The following is a 23,974-nucleotide window of genomic DNA, read 5'->3' as shown; positions in this document are numbered from 1 at the left end:
GACTGTATAACCCTGGGCAAGTCACTTAACCTCTATTTGCCTCAGTTTTTCATCTGTAAAATGGAGACACACTGGAGAAGAAAATGTATCTTTGCCAAGAAAATCCCATGGACTTTGTCCTTGGGATCACATAGAATCAGACATGACTGAACTACTGAACAACAACAAATGTGTTTATATACATATTTGTCATCTCCCCCATTTAAATGTAAGAGATAGTTTCATTCTTTGTAATTATATCCCTAGTGTTTAGCACCATACCTGATAGGTATGATAGGCATGATAGGCACTGGATAAATGCTTGCTCATTGATTGATTGATTGCAAGGTATGATGCCAGGCACTGGGATTACCAAGGTAAAACAAATATCAGTCTTTGCCCTCAAGGAACTTATATTTGGGAGGTGGAGGCACATACAAGACAATTATCAGAGAGAAAATACACTAATGACTAAGGAGACTGAATGTGAAAAGAAATAGATAAAAGTCATTGAGTCCAAAGTTAAGAGCCTGAGTCTGAATGCAGTTGATAGAAACAAGGAAACTTCTCACATGTTTTTCAGAAAGATTTTGCTTAGTATTACTTATCTTCAGTTAGCTAGAGTACTGAGCAGGTGAAATAATAATTCAAAAGGGAATAAGAGAGCATTTAATGAACATATGGAGAAGATTCAGTAAATAGCCAAAACCAATGTGCTAAAAATAAACCAGTTCTCAAACAGTCTTTTCCTTCTTCCTTCCCAAATCCTCACATTCTGATTGATGCCATTTTGCATCTGTCTACCCTTAGACCTATTCAGATTCCTCTTGAAACACCTCTGGTGCCCAACAATGACCCCACCCCTTCTCCTACACCCTCACACGTTTCTGATGCTAATTACATGGTTCAATAACAGAGGCTAAATAGAAAAGAGGAAGATTTAAGAATCTAATAGTTGAAATTCTGAAGAAATATTAGAGCTTGAGGGTGAGCAGAAGGAATGTTATAGGAATATTACAATGCATCCAAAATATATCTTTTAGATGTGGCCTATAGTTTCCTCACTATTTTTTATATGAGACTTAGACTTCATTGTTTCTGATGCTGATAGAATTGTATTTGTCTCATCTGTCAGAATCACCCCTAAGTGTGTAAAACAATTTCTGCCTGATTCACTTTCAGCAGTTTGCTATTGCCAACCTCTCAGACTGAGTATTTTAAATGGGCTGGTTCTGTGTTGGCCTATGAGTTATTTATAGCATTAATTCTTGGCTCAAATAATTTTGCATTGCCGAGACAAAGTTCACTATCGTCTTTGTTTCATAGATCATTTTTGAAAGTAAGCCAAAAATCACAAATTGAAGACACAAGGCAATGGAACTGAGCTAACTCAATAGTGCCTGTCATATATTCATTCAAAGCTTTTAGAAACAGTAGCCTGTTAAAATTCCACAGAGAGAGGCAGAGCACTTTGAGAAGGAAGAATCTATCGGTTAAAGTTTGTTGTCTTAGGGAAGGAAATGTGCCAAAAGTGGAAGAAATATAGAGATAGCCTTAGACTTGATCACCTATAATGGAAGCTATGGGATTTATGATTAGAGCCAAGGCAAGAAGAAGAATGGGAGAAAAACTTTAAATTCTCTCTGGTGTGAAACCTTCCAACATCAAGCAATTCCCAACAACTCTGATCTTTGCTGCCACATCTACCCTGAAATGAAACATGAAATTGATAGTGGATAGCGCCCACCTCATTTACACCTCATTTAAAAGTTAGGTGTCTTAGTATGAGATCCGTATCCTGAGGTTGATATACAAGTTGCCTGTCTCAGAGGATTATCCATAAATAAATGAGAGTATGGTCTCTTTTCATTCTGCTTTAGTTTCTGTGAACTTTGGGTTTAGGGAAATAAGTCCTCAGATATAGGGATGAAAACCAAAAGTTTTGGTTGAAAAAAGTGACATTGCCACATGTAGACTAAAAATAAAATAGAGTTTTCTAAGAAGAATATCTAAAGCACCTGTGCAAAATGTGCTAAGTAAAAGGGAATACATGGATAATTAAGAAGATAACTAATCCCTTTGAAACACTGATAATTAGATATAAAATCTGCCAAGTACTTGATTAGGCAAATAAAATTTCATATTTAATTACATAATAGAAAATAGCTCATCATGAGGAAAATTATCTGCATTTTAAATTACATATCTTTTTATCTGTAAGGTAAATACAGTACTTTGATTCCTCTCGTATTACCTGTATTTCCTGCCCCCCTCCTTCTTCTTGTTCTTCTTTTAACTTTTTTCATAATTGTCCCTTTTTCTATACCAGTGACCTTAGACAGATCCCCTCTATTGCCTCTCTTGGGCAGGCTTAAAGAGCCCCAACTTTTTCCACCTCTGGAGGTAGAGTAGACCGGATGGTGATATATACCAGGATAGTGACAGAGTTGGGAAAGAATCACTCTGCCCATTTGAGGGTTGAGGGTCAAAAAAAGTGAATGAGTACCTAGTTTCCCTCTTCAAGCCAATCTCTTCATACCACCAACACTACTGTTAGCTGTGAAGAGATGTGTGTGTGTGTGTGTATAAATAAACTCTAAACAACAGTAGTTGTGGTTTCATATGCAGTCTTATGTATTTGGATACTTTGTTCATGATTGCTAAGTTTAGAATTACCACAAAACAAATTTTTAAGACTAAATTGACATTCAGAGACATTAACTATTGTCCAAGGTCACACAGCAAGTGACAAAGCTAAATCTTGAAACTGAGCTTTCTGATTCAACTTTCAGTGAGCACTAAATAAACAATTTTACCAAGCACTTAAAAAAACACTAGGCATACAAAAAAACTCAATACCTGCCTTCAAGGAGTTTATAATCTTATAAAGAAGAAACACATACACAAATAAAATTAGGAGAAATTAGAGTAGGATAAATTGTATTGGTCTGAATTAGATAGGAAAATGCTAACTGTGCCAGCTACGCCATTCCAAAAAGATATGTATTCAAACATCAAAATTTGAGCCAAGGAAGTCTCTCCAATCATTGAATACAGTTGTTTACTAACAAAAGATACTCATGATTTATCTGGAGGTACCTACGTAGAGCAATGGATAGAGTGCTAGGCCTGGAGTCAGAAAGACTTCAAATCCAGCCTCAGACACTTGACTAGCTATGTGACCTTGGACAATCATTGTTTGCCTCAGTTTCCTCATCTGTAAAATGGCAATAATAATAACACTTACCCCACAGGATTGCTCGAGGCTCTAATGAAATAATTGTAAAGCACTTTTGGCATAGTGTCTGACACATAGTAAGTACTATATAAATGTTAGCTTTTATTATTATTATATGAGAAACATGCACCTTTCATCTTGCCATTACCACCATCCTGACTTCCCAACCAATGTGATATATGTGTGTGTATATGTATGTATGTATATATGTGTGTATATACATTATATATATATATATATATATATATATATATATACAGAATATATCTCTGACAAACAGAGGAATAGCAATGGGAGTATGGTTATAGAAAATGAATTGTCAATGTTTGAACTCATTCAGCCATACAGGTGTGGGAACAAAGTGTCTGCCAGTGACTGTTCTCCACTATCCAGACTGACATGGTGCTAATAGATAACTATAGGCGTATATTTTTTCAAGCAAAATCACAAGACTCATACCCATCAGTTCAATGAACTAAGAAATGTCCCAAAGGAGATTATTACAGCCTGTCAAGTCATGGGTAAATAACTAATGTTGAGTCAAGCACAACAGGTAATCAGTTATTTTCCATTCAGACTCAAGTAGGGTACATACATGAGCTACATCACAGATTCATACTGGAAAAAAAAAAACCAAGTACCGTCTGTCTTAGAGTAAGGATCCTTATCTGAACAATTGTGACAAGTAATCTTAGGAGGAAACAATTCCAAGAATAAGAAAATGGTTCTGAGTATACCAAAGTACAAGGACAGTTCTGAGAATTAGCCAGGTAGGTAACCATGAAGTGGTGAAATAGGGATGAGGGTATTGCTAAATCAGAAAATAGAGTCAGTCTGATAAAAACCTACCCCTGTAGGTTTCTGTGTCCAACATTGTATGCTAGGTGGTAAAATGGATAAAGTACTGGACCTGGAGTCAGGAGGACCAAAGTTCAAATCCTTTCTCAAAACTTTTTGTAACCTGCCCTACCCTGTTACACCTTATACTCCACCACCCACATACTCTGTGATCCAGTGACACTGCCCTCCTTGAGATTCTCTAAATAAGACACTCCCTGTACCAACTCTAGGTATTTTCACTGGCTGTCCCCAGTGCCTGGAAATCTCTCCCTTCTCACTGCTATCTTCTGACTTCCCTGATTTCTTTCAAGTCTCAGATAAATTCCAACTTCCAATAGGAAGTTTTTTTCTTGTTTCCCCTTAATACCTTCCCTCTGTTGATTATCTCCAGTTTATACTATGTATAATGTTTGCCCATTGTTGTTTGCATGTTGTCTCTCCCATTAAATCATGAGATCCTTGAAAGCAGAGATTGTCTTTTCCTTTCTTTATAACCCCCTCCCCCAATGCTTAGCACGGTGCCTGGCACAGAGTAGACATCAAGAAATATTTATTGACTGACTTAACGATCCTAGGCAAATCACTTTAACATCAATCTTCTTCAGTTTCTTCATCTATAAAATGGATATAATAGCACCTACCTCCCATAGTTGTTATGAGGCTCAAATGAGATAATATTGGTAAAGCACTTTGTAAACCCAAAGCACTATATAAATGTCAGCTATTCTTAGCTATTATTATTATTATATCTAGGCTACACGGACAACGTAAAGAGACATCATGGGGTCATAAGACTTGACCTAGAGCAAGACAGGACCTTAAAGATTATGTCATCCAACTGCCTGATCTTACAGATAAGAAAACTGAGACTCAGGGGTATTAACTTAGTTTTTCAAGGTCACATGAGTACACAGGAGTAGACCCTAATGCCCGGAGTCATAGCAGTAGTAAGTAGCACAGCAGTCTAAAGTTCCATAAGTCAAATCAAGCATTTATTAAGTGCCAGGCACTGTGCTAAGCACTGGGAATACAAAGAAATTAAACAGTCCCTGACTTCAAAGAACTCATATTCTTTTTGGGTAAGTGAACTTATCCATAGCATTCAGAATTTCTCCATTTGCTGTAACCAATGGTTCCACATGTGGATGGTGTAGTGCTGGCTGATGGAGAACCTCTGTTTTCTTGGTGTTGTCAGGTCAAAATTAGTACAAAATGCAGAAAATAGAACCATACTCTGTTGCATCTCAGCCTCAGAGGCTGCACTGAGTGCACAATCATCTGGGAACTAACAGTTGTACACCAACTCTCCCTCCACTTTAATCTTGTCTTTTAACCATTTCAAATTAAACAATTTACTGCCAATGCAGTAGCTCACCTTCATGCCAGTTTCGTCCTCATTGAAGACATCTGACAATGTTGGTGAAAACATCATGCCAAAAAGCATGGGAGCAAGCTCACAGCCTTGCTTTGCTCAATTGGTGACTGGGAAAGTTCAATAGCATCATCCATCATCCAGAACCTGTGTAAATGTGCCATCATGGAACTGGTGAATAATACTGATGAACTTCTCCAGGCAAACAAATTTTACCATGATCTTCCCCAAGCACTCACCACTAACAGTATCAAATACCTTGGTCAGATTGATGAATGTTGTATATAGACCTTTGTTCTGCTCCTGTCATTTCTCCTGGAAGTGTCAGGCAGCAAACACCATATTGACTCTTCCTCAACCCTTTATGAAGCCACAGTGGCCCTTGGGTAGATGATTATCTTCCAGGGAAAGGATTAACCTATTAAGGAGGACTCTGGCAAAAAATCTTGCTGATAATTACTAAGAAAGAGACCCCATCCCCACCCCATATTGTCACAGGACAATCTATTTCCTTTTCCTTTTATAGAGGTAGACAATGGAGGTGTCCTTGAATTCCTGGGGGATAATCTCCTCTTACCCTATAACCCAGTAGATTTGTCAGCTTTTGTATGAGCCGTGAACCCCCATCTTGTAAATCTCAGCTGGGATAGAATCATCACCAGGCTGTTTGCCAACACAAGAGGAGCCTAATGGCATTCAAAACCTCTTCTTCAGTTGGAAGTTTGGCTAGAGAAGGATTGACTTCAACCTGAGATATACAGTCAATGGTTTCAGCATTAGTTGATGATATTCTGTTACGAACACTATGAAAATGTTCAGCCCATCTCTCCAGGATCATGTCTTTATCGCTGATCAATGGGGTTCCATCAGCACTGAGTAGTTGAGATGCATCATAGGTCTTTGGTCTATAAATAGCCTTCAAGGCATCATAAAAGAATTTTGGATTGTTACTATCAATGTAAAACTGAATTTCATTCAAATTCTTACTAAACCAAGAATCCTGCATCCCTCTAAGCCTGCACTTTACTTTTGATGGAGTTAAACTCTGCCTTCTTAGAGATGGATAAACTATCCCGCTGGTTAGCCCTGTGGATTTCTCATTTTTCATTTAGCAGCTTCTAAATAAGTTCACTTGGCTTGGCAGTATACTTTCCAGGCATGTACACATAGATAATGAGGTTGACAAATGCATTGCCAGAGCTAGCTCAGTGTTTGAGAGGCTCTGAAGAAAAAGTGCGGGAGAAAAGAGGTATTAGACTTCCTACGAAACTGAAGATCTACAGAGCCACTGTGCTGCCCTCATTGTTACATGCCTGCAAAACCTGGACAGCCTACCAGCGCTATGTCAGGAAACTGAATCATTTCCATTTGAATTGTCTTAGGGTGATTCTGAAGATCACCTAGCAAGATAAGGTACCAGATATTAAGATCTTTTCTCAAACTGAACTGCCAAGCATTCAAACTCTACTTCAAAGAGCACAACTCCAATAGATTATCCAGGTTGTTCAAATGCCAAACATACATTTGCCTAAAAGACTATTTTACGGAGAGCTCACACAAGGCAAACACTCACACAGAGATCTGAAGAAATGATACAAGCACATTCTCAAGGTCTCTCTGAAGAACTTTAGAATCATTTGTGAGACATGAGAAATACTGGCAAAGGACCACCCACCGTGATGTGCCTGCAACAAAGGAGGGACTGTGCTCTATGAACAATGCAGAATTGCAGTAGCTCAAAGGAAACGTGAGATGTGCAAATTTAGAGACATCTCCACTCTAAATGTTCATATGGACTATTAGTGCCTGACTTGTAGTAGAGCCTTCTAAACCCATATTGGTCTGATCAGCCTCAGTCTGACACACTGTATCTTGACCCTGACGTAGTGATGTCATTTTGATTTATTCCAGGTATGAAGGACAACAACCATTTAATGGGAAATATTATTGTTGTTCATTTATTTCAGTCATGTCTGACTGTCCGTGACCCCATTTTGGGGGTTTTCTTAGCAAGGTTACTGAACTGCTTGCTGCCATTTCCCTCTCCAGCTCATTTTACAGACAAGGAAACTGAAGCAAACAGGGTTAAGTGACTTGCCCAGGATCACACAGCTAGTGTCAGATTCGAACTCATGAAGATGAGTCTTCTGATTATAAGCCCAGTGCTTTATCCACTGTACCACCTAGCTGACCCATCTAATGGGGAAATTATTATGTATTATATAGTAATATAATATAGCATTTTATTATAGTAATATTTATTAAATCCTAGCATTATCAACAAATCATTAATTACCTAGAAACTATGTCTCTAGAACTTTTTATGTGTAACAGAAGTCAGCTAGTACAGATGCATAGGAAGAGAACATGATCAGAAAGATAAAGTTTGACCAAAATGTAGCAGGCAGGAAGGGAAGTGGGAAATAAAGCTGGCAAGACAGGATGGAAGAATATAAGTGGCAGGTTATTTGAACCTCCTGTCAGCAATGGGGAGCCTCTGAGGATTTTTAATCAGAGGCATGCCATGGTCAGATTTATGCAACAGGAAGATTTCTTTTTTTCTTTTTTTTTTTCCCAGCTATGCAAAGGGTGAATGGGAGAGGGAAGAAACTAAAGACCTGAAGACAAAGAGAACAACTAGTAGGCCATTAGCATGGGCCAGATAAAAGGAAATGAAATTCTGATCTTTTGGGGTGGCAATGTGAATGGAGAGGAGAGGATGAATGAGAGGTAGAATCAGTAATATTTGGCAACTAACTGCTTGTTTGGGAATGGCAAGGTAACATAGCCTTTAAAGGTACCTGTGGTCTTTTTCTTAAGCGTATAGTTAAAAGACGAAGCTAGCGAAAGAAATGATGCTTTGAGATAATTTTTCTTACCCTTTTAAAATGTTTGAACTCTCACTGAGGATATCTTCATTTCTAGTACCATTTAAAAGGAGAACTAAGATGTACATTGTCTTTTCTTGAACCCTGAAAGCGTTTTCTATTTTCATTCTTTTGTTGTGGTTTTAATATGTACCTGGTTTAAAGAAGAAAAGTGGTTATTGGATATGATATGAATTTAATATGTAAGAACAAGGAATGCTAGTTTCTGGGCATCTCATTTTGGAGCAAGATACTTCTAATCTCTATCTTTTGTCTGAAACTGCATATTTCTTCAAGTTTTTTAGTTATGTATTTTATTTAAGTTTTACAACCAATCTACTTCCAGAAAGGATTTAAGGGGGCTTACAAAATTAAATACAATGTGAGGCAAGACAATTAAAAACAAAACCAAATATGAAGCAAGACAATTAAAGGGAAAACCAAAACAAAAATCAATTCAGAGGAGCTGAGGATTCCATGTCACAGTGGACCCAAGAGTACTGAGGCATAATTTAATACCATTATGTATTGAATTTAACTGTACATTTCCTGGGAACCAAGGCAAAAAGAAAAACATGTTGAATTATGTAGTTTTCATTGTTAAAAAAAAAAAGCCAGCATATGTTTGTTTACAAAGAAATAACTATTTCCTAGAACTGCATTCAAGGCAATAGGGAAGCCTTGCTCAGTGTCAGTAGGCTGCAAAATATTGATGAGAAACAGCACAGAAGTCAAACAGAAGCTGTCAGAGAATCAATAAATCAATCAACATGAATTAATTAGGAGTCTGGAAAGAAAGATGGACCAGACCTGTAACAAGAGCAAGAGATAATCAATGGACAGTCCACACACTCCATTGTATCCACACAATGTCAAGAGAACACAAGAAAAGTCCTCCAGCAGAATTATGGGGTCATAAATCTAGAGTCAGAAAGGAATATGACAGGCATCTAACCCAACTCCCTTTTTTTATAGAGGAAACTTAGATAGGAGAAGTTAAGTGGCTTAGTCAAGGTAGCACATGTCGTAATTGACTGAGCTGGAATTCAAATTAATTCCAGCTGTTCTTTTCACAATTCTATATTAGATCACCTATGGTGGATTTGTTGCTGTTACAGTTCAGTAGTTTTTCAGTGGTGTTCAGCTCTTCATGACTCCATTCGGAATTTTCTTGGCAGAGTCTAGAGTGGTTTGCCATTTCCTTCTCCAGCTAATTTTACAGATGAGGAAACTGAGGCAAACAGCATTAACTGATTTGCCCAGTGTCACACAGCTAATAAGTGAGGCCAGATTTGAACTTCACTAATAGTTTTCCTGACTTCAGGTCCAGCATTCTATCCACTGCGTCATGGTGGATTTCCAGGAGGACGTGAACCAGTCAAACAGGATAAGTAGGCATGAATATGATGCAGACTCCATCACTGGAGGGTATATTCACATCAATGAGATCACAGTACCATTGGAGTACTCAAGTACTGAATTCAGTAGGAATTTATTACATGGGCACTAACATCAAATATACTGGTTTAGCAAAAGAAACAAAAATGTCATTCAAATGGATTTTTGATACTCCATCAGAGCTTGGGGACCTAATGTTGAATTTTAACTTGACAAAAACACTCATGTAGCAGCTGAGATAATATAGTCCAGGTATCCTGATTTCTGATGATCTACCTTCAAACTGGAATATGTTGCTGTTGTTGTTGCTGTTGTCTAGTCGTTTCAATCTTGTCTAATTCTTTGTGACCCTATTTGGGGTTTTCTTGGCAAAGGTACTGGATTGGTTTGTCATTTCCTTCTCCAGCTCATTTTACAGATGAAGAAACGGAGGCAAACAGAGTTAAGTGACTTGCTCAAGGTCACACAGTTAGTAAGTTTCCAAGGCCAGATTTGAACTCAGGAAAATGGGTCTTCCTGACTCTAGGTCCATCACTTTATCTACCACACCACCTACCTGCATACAGGAATATAGCTTAGGGAATCCACCTGAGTAGCCAGTAACCATGTTCATTAGACTCTGGCCCTCAAAAATAAGACACTTAAAATGAACCTTTTGCAAAAGATAGACTTCATAAGGGACCTACTGTAAGAGCCCTTTCTTAGCTCATGCCTTAGGTCTGATTTTAATGTGTCAGTTTATGGAGAAAAGAATAGGACATGGAGTAAAAAACTATGTTCAAGGTTTGACTCAGACTCTTACAAATCATGTGACCTTGCATATGTCATTTAACCTCACTTAGTCTCAATTTCCTCATTTGTAAAAATGGAACTAATATTTACACAATCTACCAACTAGGGACAATAGTGAATAGAAAACTAATTGTAATATATACGTAGAGCAGCAGATAGATAGCTGGACAATGAGACAGGAAGACCTGAATTTGAATTCCACTTAGACGTTTATTAGCTGTGTGATTCCAGGCAAGTCAATTAACCTTTCTATGCCTCAGTTTATCTCTAAAATGAAAGGATTGGACTTAATGACTTCTAAAGTCTCCTATGATATGTCCAGAATTGGTATACCAAAGAGATAATATAAGCAGAGCCCTTTCCAACCACAGTTTTACATAAATGTGACTTGTCACTGTTAAATACCTGAGAGAAATGTTAGTTTATAAGAATAAGATTTACTTTCCATACACCCTAGATATCTTAAGACATAATGCCAGCTACTCTGCTATTGTCTTCTTTCCCCATCTAGAAGAGCACCGTTCAGACCAGAAATGAGACTTTTTTCCTCCATTTAGAATCCTTCCCTGGACCTTCATTGGCCAGTTAGGAAGTACAAAGCTGCATACTTGACTATACCTACTTGGTCCCAAACCATGTTTCATATCCATCTACCCCAGACATATTAGAACATCGTGCCACCCATTCTGTTGCTATATGTACCCTCCTATCCACAGGGTCCCTCCTATCCACCTCTCAGCCTATCACCCCCAATCTGGGGTGGGGAGGAGGAGGGAGAGAGAAACATTTAAGTACCTAATATGAGTCAAGAACTCACTGAGTATACAAAGATAAAGTAAGACAGTCCCTGCCTTCTAGAAGCTTACTTTCTAATAGGGAAAGACAACACCCAAGGAAGAGTAATAAAAACCAATGCAATGCCACACTATTGCTTCTGCAAAGATCACGACCATTGACTGCCCTATGACTTTACTCATCTTTACTCTGACTCCCTAGAAAAACTCCCTTCCCCTAGATACCACTTATCCTATGTGTCTTCTCTTACTAGAACATAATATTAAGGGCAGGAAGTGTCTTATTTTTTGTCCTCATATATCTAGCACCTAATATAATGTCTGATAATATCAGAGGAAGTGCTTAATAATTTCTCGTTTATTCATTATTGTTCCACCAGCCCTGTCCTTCTTCTGTTCTATTCAGAATAGAGAGCAAAGAGCCCCTTTATCTTCACTCTTGTCATCTGTGTTACTTACATGGATATTTGGAGTTACCGGGTTTTTTCCCTGGTTCTTGGTTTCCCTGTCATATGTGTGATATACTGAAAGTAGGGATTTCATCTGAAATAGAAAATTTCTAGTTCTTCTGTTCTCCCTTTCATACAAGATTCCCCGTGGCTCTTTCCATGGTATTGTCAAGTGATTATTTTGCTATCATTTAATATTCATTGAGCTTTTCACAGGGTGATAAACATCCTTACAGATTGAGATCTAGCCCTCTATTCCCTTAGAAATTCTTCTCCCACCTGTCCCAAAGTAGTTTTCCTTGTACTGAATTTTAAATCCTCTCCTTGGTATGTATAAGCCTGAATACTCTCAAAAGCATACCATTAGTGTCCTAAATAATTTCACAAATGCTGACTATTGTTGCCCTTGATATTTGTGTCTCTTCTTATGGTTGTCACTAGAACATGTTTCTTTCCTCTAGTGTGCCCTCCAGTGAACACTACAGCATTATCTTCTTAGCCCCTTAGATCATATTCAGTGGGTTTGTTGAGGGAGAGAAGGAACATAGGATTGGGGGAGGGGAAGCCTTTCCAAAGCTGCCCTTTCAAAGGGCTGCATCTCTGTTCTCAAAACTGCTTTTAGATGACATTTAGCTTCTTTGCATATCAACATTACATGCCCCAATATTCCAGAATCTGACCTTGACTGTAAGGTAGTAATTTCAAGAATGATGAGAAAAGTGAAGATATTTTGTCTTTATCTAACTCCACAGACTTCTACAGATAAAAATTCACAGCCTGAATTCCATACTGTTCTTCCATTTTTAACAAAGGATTACTTAAAGAATGTTATTTTTTCTCTTTAACGTGTTTTCCATTATAAGTATGTAGTAGTAAATAGAAGTCTGGGCTTGGAATCAAGAAGGCTTAGGTCCAAATCCTACCTCTCACCCTCACTGATCCTGGGCAAGGTGCTTAATGTCTTTGTGCCTCAGGCAACATCTAAAATATAGCAACCAGCGTATGAATTAGTAGATATCTACTTTAGTGCAGAAAGTTCCTGTACCAGTAGTTTCTCATGCTGACGAAATGACAGGTCTTTTGCATATTCACAAATGTTTTCCACTAGGTTATTAGGAAACCAAGATAGACTTAGAACATGGCATTTATTATGTTTTTTTTCCTTTGTATATGTTACTTAACATGTAAACATATTAACATATAAACATATAAACAATTAAACCCACCTCAATCCCTGAAGACTTACCAAGTAGCTAACCCAAAACAATACTCAGAATCTATAATACCCCTTAGCTTAAAATATCAACATTTTCAGGTGAAATAAAATTTTATTTTTATTAAATATTTTATTTTTTCCAATTACATGTAAAAATCACTTTTAACATTCACTTTTTTTAAATTTTGAGTTCCAAATTTTCCCCCTCCCTCTCTACCCTCCTCATTGAGAAGGCAGGCAATTTGATATGGGTTATACATGTGCACTCATGCAAAGCTTATTTCTGTATTAGTCATTTTAAAGAAAACAGACAAAAAATAAACCAAAAAAAAAAAAAATAAAGTAAGCAAGAGTTTGCTTTGTTCTGCATTCCTAATCCATCAGTTCTTTCTCTGGAGGTAGATAGCATTCTTCATCATAAGTCTTTTGAGATTGTCTTGGAGCTTTGTATTTCTGAGAATACTTAAGTCATTTACAATATTGCTCTTACTGTGTACAATGTTCTTCTCCTTCTGCTCACTTCACTTTGCATCAGTTCGTGTAAGTTTTTCCAGGTATCTCTGAAAGGATCCTGCTCATCATTTCTTATAGCACAATAGTATTCCATTAAAATCCTGTACCACAACTTGTTTAGCCATTCACCAACTGATGAGCATCCCCTCAATTTCCAATTCTTTGCCACCACATATTTTTGAACATATGGATCCTTTACCTTTTCTTTTTTTTATTTCTTTGGTAACAAACCTAGTAGTGGTATTACTGTCAAAGGGTATGCACAATTGTATAATTCTTTGGGCATAGTTACAAAGTGCTCTCCAGAATAGTTAAATCAGTTCACAACTCCACCAACAATACATTAGTGTCCCAATTTTCCCAAATCCCCTCCAACATTTGTCATTTTCCTTTTCTGTCATGTTAACCAATCTGTTAGGTGTGAGGTGGTACCTCAAAGTTGTCTTATTTTGCATTTCCAAAATCAATAGTGCTTTAGAATATTTTTATATTTCTTCATTTGAAAACTGCCTTTTTGTAACCTATGACCATTTATCAATTGGGGAATGACTCATATTCTTATAAATTTAACTGAGTTCTCTATGTTTGAGAAATGAGGCCTTCATTAGACACTTGCAGCCAAGAATTTTTCCCAGTTTTCTGCTTTCCTTTTAATCTTAGATGCATTGATTTTGTTTATGCAAAAACTTTTAAATTTAATATAATCAGAATTATCGATTTTACATCCTGTGATGCTCTCTCTCTTGTTTGGTCATAAATTTTTTCCTTATCTGTAGATCTGACAGGTAAACTATTCCATGCTCCCCTCATTTGCTTATGGTATCATCCTTCATGTTAAATCATGTACCCATTTTGATCTTATCTTGGTATATGGTGTGAGATGTTGGTCTATACCTAGTTTCTGCCAAACTGCCTTCCAATTATCCCAGAAGTTTTAGTCAATAATGAGTTCTTGTCCCAAAAGCTAGAATCTTTGCATTTATCAAACACTAGATTACTACAGTCATTACCTACTGTGTATTATGTACCCAATCTATTCCACTGATCTACCTCTCTATCTCTTAACCAGTACCAGATTATTCTGATGATTACTGCTTTGTAAGACAGTCTGAGATATGATATGGCTAGGCCACCTTCCTTTACATTTTTTAAAATTAATTGCCTTGATATTCTTGATCTTTGTTCTTCCAGATAAATTTTGTTATTGTTTTTTTTCTAGCTCTACAAATTTTTGATAGTTTGATTAGTATGGCACTGTATAAGTAAATTACTTTAGGTATAATTATCATTTTTATCATATTGGCTCATATTGACCCATAAGCAATTAATATTTTTCAAATTCAGGTCTGAATTTGTGTAAAAATTATTGTGTAATTGTGTTCCTGGGTTTGTCTTGGCAGGCAGACCGCCAAGTAGTTTATATTGTGTACAGTTATTTTAAATGGAATTTCTCTTTTTGTGTCTTGCTCTTGGACTTTGTTGGCAATATATGGAAATGCTGATGGTTTATGTGGGTTTATTTTCTATCCTGCAAGTTTACTGAAGTTGTTAATTATTTCACCTAGTTTTTTAGTTGATTCTTTAGGATTCTCTAAGTATACCATCATCTGCAAAGTTTTGTGTCCTCATTGTCTATTCTAAGTCCTTCAATTTCTTTTTCTTCTCTATTACTAAAGCTAGCATTTCTAGTACAATATTGAATCATACTGATGACAATGGGCATCCTTGCTTCACCTCTGATCTTATTGGAAAGACTTTTAGCTTAACCTCCTTACAGATAATGCTTGCTGATGATTTTAGATACATACTATTATCATTTTAAGGAAAGTTCCATTTATTCCTACATTTTCTAGTGTTTTTAATAGGAATAAGTGTTGTATTTTGTCAAAAGCTTTTTCATCTGTTGAGATAATAAGGATTTTTGTTGGTTTTGTTATTTATATGGTCAATTATGCTGATAGTTTTCCTAAACTTGAACCAGCCCTGTGTTCCTGGTATAAATCCCACCTGGTCATAGTATATGATCTTTGTGACATATTGCTGTAATGTCTTTGCTAGTGTTTTATTTAAAAGTTTTGCATCAATATGCATTAAATAAATTGGTCTATAGTTTTCTTTCTCTGTTTTCACTCTTCTTGGTTTAGGTATCAGCATCATATTTGTGTCATAAAAGGAATTTGGTAAGACTCTTTCTTTGCCTATTTTTCCAAATGGTTTATATAGTGTGGAATTAATTGTTCTTTACATGTTTAATAGAATCCAATTGTGAATCCATCTGGTCCTGGGGATTTTTTCTCAGGGAGTTCATTGCTGGCTTATTCAATTTCTTTTTCTAAAATGGGATTATTTAAATATTCAATTCCCTCTTCTATTAATCTGGGCAATTCATATTTTTGTAAATATTCATCCATTTTACTTAGATTGCCAGGTTTATTGGCATATAATTTGACAAATGGCTCCATATAATTGCTTTAATTTCCTCTTCATTTTTGAAGTTGGTAAGTTGGTTTTTCTTCTTACTGTTTTTTTAATCAAATTAACCAATGGTTTGTTTATTTTGTTCTTTTTTCCCATAAAACTGGCTTTTAGTTTTATTTATTAGCTCAATGGCTTTTTTACTTTCAATCTTATTAATCTATCCTCTGGTTTTCAGGATTTTTAATTTGATGTTTAACTGGGAATTTTTAATTTATTCTTTTTCTAGTTTTTTTAGTTGCATGCCCAATTCGTTGATCTATTCTTTTTCTATGTTATTGATGTAAGCATTTAAAGATATAAATTTTCCCCTAAATATTGCTTTGGCTGCATCCCAAAAATTTTGGCATGTTGACTCATTGTTGTTATTCTCTTTAATGAAATTATTGATTGTTTAAACAATTAATTGATTATTGATTGATTATACAATCAATAATTTCATTAAAGAGAATGACAATATGATTTGTTCTTTGACCCACTCCTTCTTTAGGATTAGATTATTTAATTCCCAATTAATTTTTAATTTATCTTTCCATAGTCCTTTGTTGAATTTAATTTTTATTGCATTATGATCTAAAATGGATACACAATTTTTCTGCACTTGTATGCTTCAATACATGGTCAATTTTTGTGTAGGTGCCATATACCTCTGAGAAAAAGGTATATTCCTTAATATTCCTCTTCAATTTTTCTCCATTGGTCTATCATACCTAACTTTTCTAAAATTCTATTCATCTTTTTAACTTCTTTCTTGTTTATTTTTTTGTTAGCTTTATCTAGTTCTGAGAGAAGAAAGTTGAGATCCCCAACTGGTATAGTTTTACTGTCTATTTCCTCCTAAAACTCGTTTTACTTTTCCTTTAAGATTTGATTTAGTATTGATATTACTTCATTGTCTATGGTACCTTTTAGTAAGATATAGATTCCTTGTTTATCTCTTTTAATTAGATCTATTTTTGCTTTTGTTTTGTCTGAAATCATGATTGCTACCCTTGCTTTTTTTTGCTTTAACTGAAGCATAATAGATTTTACTCTAGCCCCTTACCTTTATTCTACATGTCTCTTACAAGTGTGTTTCTCATAAACATATTGTAACATTTTGGTTTTTAATCCACTCTGCTCTCCATTTCCATTTTATGAGTGAGTTCATCCCATTCACATTCACAGTTATGATTACTGTGTATTTCCCTCCATCCTATTTTTCTCCTGTTTATCTCTCTCTCTCTCTCTCTCTCTCTCCTTTTACCCTGGCCCTCTTTAAAAGTGTTTTGCTTCTGATCACTGCTTCCCCCAATCCCCCCTCCTTTCTATCAGCCCAACATCTTCTCTTATCTCCCTCCCCTCCTACTTCTCTGTAGGGTAACATAGATTTCTATACCCAATTGAGTGTGTATGTTATTTCCTCTTTTAGCCAATTGTAATGAGAATGAGGTTCAAGCATTACCTGCCACCACTACCCCATCTTCTCCTCTATAAAAGCTCTTTTGTGCCTCTTTTATGTGAGATAATTTACCCCATTCTACTTCTTCTTTCTCCCTTCTCCCAATGAATTCCTCTTTCTCACCCCTTAATTTTTTATATCATCTGATCATAGCTAACTCACACCTGTGCCCTCTGTCTTTTCATATCTATGTATCTATCTATATCTATATCTATCCTATCAATATATATCTATATCTATATCTATATCTATATCTATATCTATTCCTTCTAACTGTTCCAATAATGATTAAGTTCTTAGGAGTTTCAAGTGTCATCTTCCTATCTAATAATATAAACAGTTTAACCTTGTTGAATCCTTTATGGTTTCTCTTTCCTGTTTACCTTTTTATGCTTCTCTTGAGTCTTGTACTTAAGAATTAAATTTTCCACTCAGCTTTGGTCTTTTCATCAGGAATGATTGAAAGTCCTCTATTTCACTAAATATCCATTTTTCCCTGAAGGATTATATTCAGTTTTACTGGGTAGGTGATTTTTTGTTGTAATCCTAGCTCTCTTGCCCTCCAGAATACCATATTCCAAGTACTCCCATCCTTTAATGTAGAAGCTGCTAAATCCTGTAGTATCCTGACTGTGCACCCCACTCTCACTCCAGTGAGACCTTTCCTATTGTCCCTCTAAGTTGTCTTTGGCTAGAAAATTGTTCTACCCTACTCTTTTGTTGGTTCTGTCAATCCAGAATTTGTTTTGAGTTGTTATTTTAAAGTTGTTTGGAGAGAAATTTGAGAGAGCTCAGGCCTTTACTCCACCATCTTGGTCTATCCCTGAAATAAAATTTTGAAACAAATTGATAAAATAAGGTGAGTGCAGTTCCTTGTGACTGCCATACTGAGGCATGTAATGAATGCATTGTTTTACAGTGACCCTCAAGCCACTAGAACTTAAGATTTCCATGCAAGAAATCACCCATGATTGAAACTTACAAACAGGTATACTTTAATTCCTCATCATCTCTTCTTACACATATACATGTACAGTATGTGTATTGAGTACTAAAAGGTGTCTTCTACTTCAGAAGGGAAATGCTTCTAAGGTTCTTTATTATATCCAAGAATAAAAGCAAACAAAAACCTATAGCACTTTATTTTCATCTAGCCAGAATCCACACATAAATATCATCTTTGAAAGATGAAGCATATTTTTAATTAAAGATATGCAAACAAGGCACTCACACCAGTGCCCTTTGCTATGCATTCCAGTATCACTATCACCCACCCTCATTAGAACTTGCTTCCTTTCTCTAACCTAAATCAGCTGGAAGAAACCTTAGAGATTATCCTTCATGCTATAGTTTTTAAGTTCATTTTTCCTATTTTGTTTTCATAGAAAGAAAGAAAAGCTAGAATACTTCCAAACTGATAAAAATAAGTTTAGTATATAATATAGTTATGTTTATACCATACATTGGACATAGGGTGGATTCATTCCAGTCCTGGTAAGAATGGAAGATCATATAGTGAACTGATGCATACCCCCACTAACTAATCCTCTAGAAACAAAGTTTATTTATGGCAAAGTTAATATTTTTGTCATAATGGGTGAAGGCCCAACAGCAGGCCAAATATAAATATTAAGAGGAAAGGAATAAGCGTTTATATAGGATCCACTATGCTAAGCCCTTTTTACATTTTATCCTCACAACAACCCTAGAAAGTAGATGCTATTATTATCCCCATTTTACAGAATGGATTTGAACTTAGGTCTTCCTGACTCCAAGCCCAATTCTATATACACTGAACCACTACTTGCTGTCCTGCTCTATCCCCATTAGAACATTTTCCCTTTTCAAGGCTCCATAGAGGATTGATGCTCAATCATTAACAAACAAACAAAAAAGCAAATACCAAGGTTTATACAATTGCCCAATGCTATATTATTTGAAGTTATATCCTATTATGAAAATCAGATAGGAGACCAGAGGAACCCAGACTGACCCAAAGGATTAAGTATGTAAAAACCTGTAAAATTTGGGGTTGTCAGCCAATAGCTGCAGAGCCACATAGGGTTCTTCAAGTATATAAATGAAGCTCTTAGTCCAAATTAATGACTGTACCTGTGTGTTGACTCATCTTATTAATGCCAAAATGAATTTAGCATTTCAAATAATGACTCACCAGCCTTACAGAGAAATAGTCGACCCCATACAAGAAAGATTGATTAGATATATTCCCATAAATGATGCAATATGTAATACACATTTACTTATATATTATTCTTATTACTTACCTTTAAAACACCATTATTTAGATCTTTATTGTATTAATTTGCACAAATTAAATCAAGCATAACAAATAAATAAATACAAATGAAGTTGTAATAAAATATATCTGTGGCATCAAATGACATATCACACATATATTAATGCAGTTCTTATGAGTTATATTCTAAGAATCTTCAAAGGATCTGTGACTCATCAGCGTGGGAGTTCCTTCCACCAGTGAAGATCACAATCCCTCTGTACCTTCTCAACCTGTTCATTTCTTACCCATTGTCATTAACAAAGCCTCTAAAGACTATTCAACATATGGTAGGCTTTCTCTTGGATCATTAATAATTCATAGATAGAAGTCCAACACTTGTGCAATTCACTTGTTATCTCTAGCCTTCACTAGATAACCTCCTCACCCATTTTTCTAGTCTTCCTTAATGATGTATTTTCATTCATTTCTTGGGCGCAAGCTATTATGCTGCAGCCTACTTCTATCCACTATGCATCTTTCAACTGCCCAATACATCAGTGGCAATTTCAATTCTTCTGAGATCTTTGTCACAGAATCACAGAATTGCAAGGGATCTCAGAGGTCATCTCATCCAACCTATACCCAAACAGAAATCTCCCTCGACAATATCTCTGACAAAGGATTCATTTGGAAGCACAAAAGGTCTAGAAACTCAAGAGAAATCCTGAAATAAAGTAGGAGAAAGGAGAAGTAATACTTCTAACTATCAAATTATATTATAAAGTATTAGTTATAAAAACTATTTAGTGCTGGCTATATAAATGGCTTCCTCTCCTCCTCTCCCACTTCATCATCCTATCTCTCTCTCTCTCTCCCTCTCTTTTTCCTTCTCCCTCCCTCCCTCAATAACTTTAAAGCCCAGAATTCTCCATTGAGTCAATAAATTAGAGGTATAAACTAAGTGTGAACAAAGCCTAACTATCTTTTTTGAATCCAAACAAATGCATTTTAAATAAGTGTATTAAAAATCTTTCCTCAATTAGGAGTCCTTTAACACTATTGCTTGAAGTGAAATGAGGCCATACAGGAATTCTATTCAGATTGGCAGAAAAAACTCACCCAGCCCTGTCAGTTTAGTATAAAATAGCACTCCAATTCAGAACCCAGGGATTCGAGCATCTGACTGGAGAGGACAGAGGGCCATTCCAGCCAAAGACTGAGAGGGAAACAGAGAAGAGAATTGAAGAGAGAGAAAAAGTATTGGCAAGCAAGGAAAGAGTCAGAACCTTATGAGCTAAACCGAAAAGAATTGTTAGCATAGGGACAACAGGCAAAAGAAAAGAGGGAGGAAGAAAAGAACTGAACTGCAGCTGAGAAGGGAGAGATGGAGAAGGGCTATCAAGGCAACTCATCGTAGAAAACTCAGGCCAAAGTCACCAGCTGTACCCACCCTCAACAACTGAAGAAAGTTCCAAGAAAAGTTCTGATCTTTCCTCAGCTTCCCCTCCCAGGGCTTGTTTTATTAATAGACACTATAATATACTCTGCTGCTTTTTCACCTCAATGTTTCCAATAACCTGAATTTTGCTTCAACCACAAATAGGCCAGTTATTAGATAGTTAGCAATAAATAGAAATGTAAATTAAAGCAAAGAGCCAAACCTCTGCCTAAATGTTAGGCATTTCCTAATTGGGAGCACAGAGCAATTGAGATTGTATTTCTAACTTTTCATTTAATATAAATCCCCTAAAGCAGCAGATGAAGAAAACATGTGGACCTAAAGGTACATTATGTTGCCGTTAGGAATCAAGGAAGCTAATTATTTTAACAGGGTGTGGTTGATTACATTTTCAGAGACAAAGGATTAGATATATTAACAAATATATCTGGTGTAGTCACCTCCACCCTCCTCAGTGCCACCTGTACCCACCAATCTTGTGGTTGTATTTCTTCGGAATGTATTAGACTTCTCCCCATTTAATTTCTTATAATATCTTTTTTTAGTTATCATCCAGACATGTCTTTTGTAAAAGAAATTCATTCTTTGTCTTTTAGGCTCTACAGACGTATCGGAGTGATCCTGCCATGAAGAAAATGTTAAATCACCTCTATTTCTACATCATGCCTGTTTTTAATGTTGATGGATACCATTTTAGCTGGACCAATGTAAGCCATTTTGTCTTTCCACTGGACATTGGATAAATCATAGGACATAGAATATTAGAGTTGGAAGGACCTTTAGAAATTTAGTCCAACTCCCTGAAAGAGAAGGCGAAGAAAGGCAAAGTGACTTGTCCAGAGTCGCACAGGTAGTGTGAGAGAGCCAAGACTAGAACCTCCATCTCTTGATTATTACTCCAATGTTCTCTCCATTAACTGCCCCACTGCCTCCTTTCTTAAATGCTCAAAAAGAAAATCATGCATAATTAATTGAAATTAATTATGAAATTAACTGAGCAGTTGATCTACTGTTGTACAACAATACCGTAGTACTGTTGACTAAACTGTAGATTTTCTTTTTCTTCATCTATTTTCTTAATTGAGGTTAGGATCGATTTTGGAGGAAAACAAGGTCAAGAAACTCAAGGTTCCGTTGCCGTGGAGTGGATGCTAATCGTAATTGGAAGGTGAACTGGTGTGGTAAGTTGGGAAATAATTGGAAATTGGATCACAAGGTGCCCATAGGTTTCGCACTTCAGAGTGACGAGCCCATTAGCAATCCAGCAGGAGCCTCTGCTGCTTTTCTAGTCTACGCAAGACTGACATAGAAAAGCACAGACATGGGGTCCCTGTCATGATTCTCAAAGGAAATAAAGATAGATATATATGTGTGTGTGTTATGTATTTTAGGACCAAGAATTTAAGTCTGTCAGCCAAATTCTGAAAATTGATCATTTAAACACAGACATAAAAGGTGGGAGGAATGATGTTATATGTGTCATAGAAATAACCAGAGCAGGAACTAATTTGTGATTTAAATCTGGTTGAGTAATTTTATCATCCTTACCCCAACCATGTTTACACTGCCATGCTGATGAAAGCTGCCAAACCTTTCTTTCTAGTTATAATCAACCAGTCAGTCAGGGCATATTTATTAACAATTTTATTCTTTGTCTCCATTTCTAATGCAACCCTTACTTCTATTAATAAGGAAATAGCTTTCTGGCTTCCCATTATGCTTTGATGGGCCCGTAGTCTCAATCACATGGAGACCCTTTCTACCAATGTAGATCACAACCAGTCTAACTTTTATAAAAAAAAAAAAAAGACTTAAAAAAATAACTTTTAAACTGAGATAGAAAATGTGTGGGAAAGAACAACCAGATATACATGTCTTAAAGTTAGGAAAATCAAATACATAAAAAAGTAAATAAAACCTTATGAGTAGTATGATATTTGAGGCCAGAAGGGAAGCAAGGAGATTTTTGCTTTTCAGAACTATTTATACTTTCAGAACTATTCCTGACCACATATAAGCCACTTATTCCAAAAGCCAACCCAATTTTAGGTGAGGAGAAAATACAAATTAGTTAATAGTTGAAAGAGACAATCTAGGATTTTTGTAAAGTATTAATAAGGAAACAGCCTTCTCGTTTCTTCCACCAGTGCAGATTACAACCTCTCCATACCTTCCCACTCTTTGGCAGTTTCATGACGTCTTTCTATAAAGTCATTAATGAAACTCTACTGCATGTGCCAAAGACTGTCCTTTGTTGGGGGGGGGGGGAGAAGGGAGTTATTATGTTTGTTTTTTAATATCATATGGATTCAAATGTAGTCCTTGAACTGTCCATATGTTATCCTTTACTCTGATTACATGACTGACCTACCACCTCCTCTGGTCTTAGATGTCTCTGATTTATATGGCACTATGAAGCACTACATAAATATGAGTTATTACTACTAATAATCCATGTCCTCAAGAACTTCAGAGAACTAAAGCAGAAACTGTGGCTATCTTAATGTCTTATTTTTTATGGTACATTCAGGAAGCATGTCTTCGATGTATTATTATTACTAATATAATAACTCCCATTTATATAACAGTTTGCATTTTACAAAGAACTTTTCTCACAATCCTTTGAGACAAGTAGTACAAGTTTTATCATCTCCAGTTTGCAATCATCAGTTCAATTCAACTTCCAGCATTTATTAGGTGCCTACACTGTGCAAGGAACTATAGTGGATGCTGGAAATATAAAGACAAAAATAAAATCCCAGCTCTCCAGAAGCTCACATTTTATGGAGGGAATTGCCCATAATCCCTTATCTGATAATTGTCAGAGCAAGGACTTGAGGCCAAGACCAGTGCTCTTTTCCTGACACCATTCTGCCATTCACAATATTATTCTCCTGTGCTA

General features: G+C 36.2%; 1 protein-coding gene across 1 annotated transcript in view; it reads left to right on the top strand.

Moving 5' to 3' along the window:
- The window catches only part of LOC114054290 (carboxypeptidase A6-like), a 328,051-nt gene that overhangs the window by 260,443 nt on the left and 43,634 nt on the right, over positions 1-23,974 (top strand). Inside the window, exons 7-8 of the mRNA XM_027877487.1 lie at positions 21,669-21,779; positions 22,163-22,253. Coding sequence (XP_027733288.1) covers positions 21,669-21,779; positions 22,163-22,253 — 202 coding nt within the window. The remainder of the gene's footprint in view (positions 1-21,668; positions 21,780-22,162; positions 22,254-23,974) is intronic.

The sequence above is a fragment of the Vombatus ursinus genome, unplaced genomic scaffold, assembly GCF_900497805.2.
Source record: "Vombatus ursinus unplaced genomic scaffold, bare-nosed wombat genome assembly UNPS02014812.1, whole genome shotgun sequence".
NCBI lineage: Eukaryota > Metazoa > Chordata > Mammalia > Diprotodontia > Vombatidae > Vombatus > Vombatus ursinus.
This window is presented reverse-complemented; position numbering and strand designations above follow the sequence as displayed.